The sequence below is a fragment of the Sturnus vulgaris genome, chromosome Z, assembly GCF_052056855.1.
Source record: "Sturnus vulgaris isolate bStuVul1 chromosome Z, bStuVul1.hap1, whole genome shotgun sequence".
In the NCBI taxonomy this organism is placed as follows: domain Eukaryota; kingdom Metazoa; phylum Chordata; class Aves; order Passeriformes; family Sturnidae; genus Sturnus; species Sturnus vulgaris.
This window is the reverse complement of record NC_142283.1, coordinates 71,852,427-71,858,426: the sequence shown is the minus strand read 5'-3', so window position 1 is coordinate 71,858,426 and position 6,000 is coordinate 71,852,427. Positions and strand designations below refer to the sequence as shown.

The 6,000-nt window shown below is 39.6% G+C and overlaps 1 protein-coding gene across 1 annotated transcript in view; it reads right to left on the bottom strand.

Moving 5' to 3' along the window:
- Positions 1 to 1,198: 1,198 nt before the first annotated feature.
- Positions 1,199 to 6,000, bottom strand: part of GOLPH3 (golgi phosphoprotein 3) — a 30,135-nt gene continuing 25,333 nt past the window's right edge. The window contains exon 4 of the mRNA XM_014875565.2: positions 1,199 to 3,041. Coding sequence (XP_014731051.1) covers positions 2,617 to 3,041 — 425 coding nt within the window. The 3' untranslated portion in view covers positions 1,199 to 2,616. The remainder of the gene's footprint in view (positions 3,042 to 6,000) is intronic.

The following is a 6,000-nucleotide window of genomic DNA, read 5'->3' as shown; positions in this document are numbered from 1 at the left end:
CACCATTGCTCTTTCCGAACCCTTCCTCACTCACATCCAACTCCTTTGACATGTCCACCATAGACTTGCCTCATCATAGTCAGAGGTCCTATCTAAGCAAAATAAAGCTGATAAATACTGTGTACAGTTATTCTGTGTGGAAAAAAAAAATCAAAGAACCCCAATCATCTTTCAAGGGGGGGCGGATTAAAAAAGAATGACTTCTTCTAAACCACGAAGGCTGTAAGGGTGATAAAACTCCAATATCCCCCACAAACAAACAGGAAACCAGCAAGAAAATGGAAAATACTCACGAAATGGAGAGGCCAGAAAAAGGACTGTGATACTGTATACTTTCAGTCTGAAGCATGCTTCAAGTAGCTTAGATTTTCAAAGCCATTTTAGGTTTTGTGCACACAACTTGCTCCTGCATACTCCACCACTTTTCTGACCTTTCTGCCTAATTACTTTTTGCTCCTCTCAAAGAGCAGCAGAAAATGAGAAAACAGATCACGAGACAATGAAAGCTGTGAGCTGCATCTACTACCAAGTATACAGGAAGAATTCCATAAGCTGTCAAATTTAAGAGCAACACAGCAATTTTCATTTTTCTTCCACTTAAAAGCAATCACAGCTTGAAATGTTTAAAAGACAATGTCCCGAGTTCATGCCCAAGCCTCTCAAAGTTTTCAACACAGCATCTTACAAGTGAGAGAACACTGTCTTTTTATTTGTAATCCAGAGTTTGAAATACTTTACAATATACTATTAATTTAATTTGTCTAAAGAAATAGCATTAAGAACTTAAAGAACAGTGTGCCATTAAATGTTAAGGACTGTATTTTTAAAAACCTTTCTTAAAAAAGGTTATAGAGGTACGATGAATTTAAGTTGTATTTTAAAGTCAACTACTTAAGCATCTCAATGATTGAAAATGAAGTGCAAAATCGGAAGTCCAGTCACAGATGAGGCTGTAGAGCTGTGCTCAGGACTGAAGAGGTCTAGAAGGGCAGGCACTGCTGCACACTCCCCAAATTAACTCAGCCTTGTCCCAGCCATGAATCCTGCAGATCCGAGCAATGCCACTGATTAAGTCAGTATGAACAACTTAACACAAATTCTCCCTTTCTAATAAGAAGGATATTAAGTAAAGCTTTCAGTTAGGCAATAAAACCTTTCTAATTAGCAACAAAAAAGTAAAAGTGACATGCTTACTCTGTTTCAGGCACTTTCAAGATCATAGTTTATTTACTGTAGGTAAAAAGCTAGTATACAGATTAAGGGATCTCCTAAATTTCAACTCTACAGTTATACACCATCTAGTATTCTTGCTCTGAATATTAACCAAAAGGTTTCTAAACACCTGTAAGCCCCACTATAAATCTGCATCGTTATGATGAAAAAAATATAGAAATCAACGCTCAATCTTTTCAATGCATAATATTTACACTGTGAAACCAATGGGAAATAACAAGCAGTGGAAAAGAAGCAATCAATTTTAAAAAGCTAGAGTTTTATATAGGTTTTGGGTTTCTTTACAATTGTGTGCTAATCAGCATAATTGTATATATAAAAATTAATATATAGCAGAGCATCCCATTACAGAAATCTGAATTGTCTGAACTGCTGCCATTACTTGCTAACAATTTACATGCAACACCTGCTAGAATTGACTTTTTGTTTTTAAAGTGTAAAATAGTTCAAGGTTTAAGAGACAAACATTAATTTGTGTACAAAACCGAAAATTGCACTCAAGAATAGTACTGGTCATGAGTCTCTGCCATACAGAAGTGGAGGGAAAGAAAAACGTACCAATGATAGAAAGCAGTCTCTTTCCATTCACTAATTTTCAAAGGCAATGCATAGACTGAGAATACCTGGATGGCAAACTCCAGAGACTCTGGAAACAAACAGCTTTCACACACACAAGACCTCTGCAGGAGGCCTTTCTTTGCATCAGATGGCAATGGCTGACAGCAAATAAGGGGCACCAGGTGTACAAGTAAGTAGATCTTGAAAAATACTAAGATGGGGCAGTTGTTAATATACAATTCAAACTATATATACAATATAATGGAATGTATCCCCTCCCAAACTGTTTTATGAAACAATTGGACCTTTCTATACTAGCCTTATGACTCAGCTATCGTTCTAATGAAACTATAAGTACACAAGAGACTTGCATGAAAATTAAAGTTTATGGGGCATTTTACAGGAACTATTGACAAAGCTGCTTAACGGCATTTCTGCTTTTTAAGTAATTTTGTTAGATAGAGTTGAAAACATCTGTGTATAAAATGTCCTGACAGACACTTCAACACGGAGCTTTGGTGACAAACCACTTCAATAACAATGAGGTGAAAAATTAAACAAAGTCTTTAACTCAAACTGAATAGGAAATGGAATGCCAATATGGCAGTTAACCCTTTTTCTGTTGTTTAAAACAGGAAAGTCTCTTGTACCAGCAGTATCCTGTATACAGATAGAGGAGAAGGGAATACACCACTTATAATCCCCATTAAACAAAAGCCGATTCATCATGTGAGAAGGTACAAATTACAGAAAACATGAATAGTCAATAAAAGAGAAACAACTGGTTTACATGAAAGAAGAGAGAACACTTCAGTCTGAATGCAGTTACTTTGTGAAAGCTGCTACAACAGCCCACAGAACCTCATTCGTGTTGGTTTTCATACATTCAACCTCAGGGTCTAAATCCAGGAGCTGCCGCACTCTCTTTGTGGCTAGATCATACTGCTCATCCAGGAGGGGGGCAAAAGCGTTCTCCAGGACATCCGAGGCGTGGGCTAAATACACGAGCGCCAGCAAGCGCTTGTCCATGCGGTGGGGGTCGTTCACCCACTTGTCAAGAACCGCCTCCTGAACCTTCTTGATGAGGCGCTGCTTGATGTTGTTGTTGGTGAGAGGGTGTGTAGTCATGTCAAAAAGAAGGAAGTTTTGTTTCTCTGTTGTCAGTACACCTTTTTCCACTAGATTTTTAGCTAACCGCTCGCGGACATTTCGTAGTTGGTAGTGCAACTTCAGTGGGTTCCATGTTTCACCTAGAACAACAAGAAAACCACACAACACTCAGACAGAGTTTAAGCTGTACTGCTGCAGTGATGTTTTTTTTCTCTCCTCTGTGGTGCAGAATAAGTTGTCAAAATCATACAGCGGGCTACAAGATACTGTGCTCCTGTCAGCATTTCTCTGATGCCTGGCATGGAGGCAGAGACCAGGAGAACCTCCTTGGAGGAGCTCTGGAGTACACTGAAAGTTTGGAATAAATGATAGTTAAGCCATGTCTTGATTACAGACATGAAAAATAAACAAAAACCTTGTATTGTAAAACAAAAAATGAATCAGTTATGCAGAATGAATTTACTTCTAGCAACAATAAAAATAAGGTAAAATCCACCACTTTCTACAGCCTTTGTGCATTTTTATGAGTCCAGCTTTTTATGACGTCAGAGACTGGAAGAAGTGTTCCTGCCTTTCTTCTGCCACAGAGACAAGCTAATGCACACCTACCCGGTGGGTTTCTTTATTTCTTTAGGTTTCCACGCTTCATCCCCTTCCTGCTTCCACCAGATGAAACATGACCTTGCACTGTGAGAGTGTGTGTGGGACCGGTGTGCCCACATGAAACACATATTGAGCAGAGTCTTTAATGCTTGTATATAAATTATTTCTAAAGCCTCTAATGCCAGAAGAACTGGGCCCTTCAGAGTGTGTGACTGTGTGCATAGAAGAAATTGACAAAGCACAAAATCAGCATCAACAGCTCCAACTAAAACTCTTTAGCAGTGAGAATTCTACCTTTGCTTAAGAGCTTACTTAACAGGCTAAAAAATTTAATTCCAGCTTACTTAAGAATTTATCATAATCCCCTCCTGATGTAAAAGACTATGCATTTTAAGGGGCAAGAAAAGGAACAGCATAAAGTATTTCTTACACAGATGGAGGTTTTCCATAAATGATATGAGAATTTCTGTACCAAACTTCTGAAAAATTTATTGGTTAGCATAAAATAATAGCAACAACAACAGTAAGCCACAGGTTTCTCCCACTGTGATGGAGGGTGACACACACTGTATCCAAGGAACAGCCAAGAGAAGTAAACAAATGAGGTGACTCCCACTGCAGAGTGAAAGGCAGAGAACCCAACTACACATCACCGAATGCAATTCCCCAGTTTGATCACGAATGGAACTATCACACAAACACAAGAGAGCGGTTTTCCTTATTACCTTTCATAGGGCAAAGGCTATTTCCTAGATTTTTGTACAGTTGCCATGTGGCTGAAAGTCAGTGCTGTGGTGACACCTTGTGACCAAGCTCATCAATTACACAGACACTTGCAGACACAGAGATATTTGCTACATCTACAGGAAACCTGGCATTTCAATCTCAGCTTCTATATTCCCTGCCTTTGCTTTCCTTAGAGGCCACCTGATAAACATCATCCTGGAAAACATAAGGTGTTACGTGTCCATATACTTATTTACATGATGGCTTTGAACTCACATGTACTGCAACTTCGAGCAGCATCCTACATCACTGATAATCATGGCTAGAGTAGATTTTTTCTAGGATCAACCTGGTCATCAAAACAAAATTCTGACAGAGTTTATGAAATTATTAAATGAAATAAAACAAAACCAACCAATCAATAAAAATAAACCCCCCCCTCCCAGAACCACTGAAATACTTTTCTTCGTAAGGACAGATCTCCAAATCATAGGAAATACAAAGAACACTGATGCCATCTAAAAATTAGTAATTGATAAGCATACATTAGTAAAAATTATTGACTGAAGCCTTAGCCAAAGCACTGATGATAACTATCTTCCCAGAGCCTAAGCTCAGCAGGGTCAGGAAAGCCTTAGCTTAGCTCAAAGAAAACCTACAACACTAGTTCATTCATTAGCTGACCTTTTTTGAGCCAGACCTAACTTGATGTGCATTGCACTGGGAGAGGAGGTGAAATGTCAGCACAAATTATGTATTTGGGACAAGAAAAATGAATTGTTTTTGCTGGCTGTAAGAGGGAAGGGGAGCTGAGTGAGAACTGAGCTCTGCAGCAGCCATGCCCCTCCTGACATGGGCTGCTTTGTAGTCCAGTCTCCCCCCTGCCTGACAGCCAAGGAGCAGGAGAGGAGGGATGACAAGGACCTGAGAATGAACTGGTGTGCAAGGAAGGCTGTTTAAGGTGGTGCAGAATGAATGGGCAGAACAAAGAAAACAGGAAAGCAGAGAAAGGCAAAGAGATTTTTCTCATTTCTGCAGCTCATTGATTTTAAGTAGCAGATTTTACACAGTCAACTTCCAAATCTCATTACCCCCAACCTCCCAGTCACATTGCTGACAAAAGAGGGTTCTTTTCCTATGCTGTTTGCACAACTGAAGTACAGCTCTGATCTACACCAAGGAAGCTGCATTTACATGCTTTGTGAAAGCAGATGAACGCTGGTGATCAATTCTGTCTGCAGCTCAGCCTGGAGAGGAGAAGGCTCCAAGGAAACCTTCCTGCAGCCTTTCACTACTTAACGGGGGACTGCAAGAAAGATGGGGTCAGACATTTTAGCAGGGCGTGGGACATGAAGTAATGGTTTCAAAGTGAAGGAGACTTGGTTGAGATTAAATACAAGGATGAAGTTCTTCACAATGAGACACCAGAATGGATTGCCCAGAGAGGTGGTGGATTCCCCACCCCTGGAAACATCCAGTGTCAGGTTGGATGTTCCTCTGAGTAACCTGGTCTAGTGGAAGGTGTCCCTGCTGACTGCAGAGGGGCTGGACCAGATGGCCTGTAGAAGTCCCTTCCAACCAAATCTATTCATAATTCTGATAATTGGCATTTCATTTTTTCTCAGCTATTTACCAGCTTTACAGAGAGACCTGTGTGCAGAGTACTCATCTTGAAGACTTTGTTTTGACCAACAAGAAATATCTAACATTTAAAAATATTTATTACATTTCTTCAGTTAATGAAAAAATAAAACTCCTAACACTTTATTT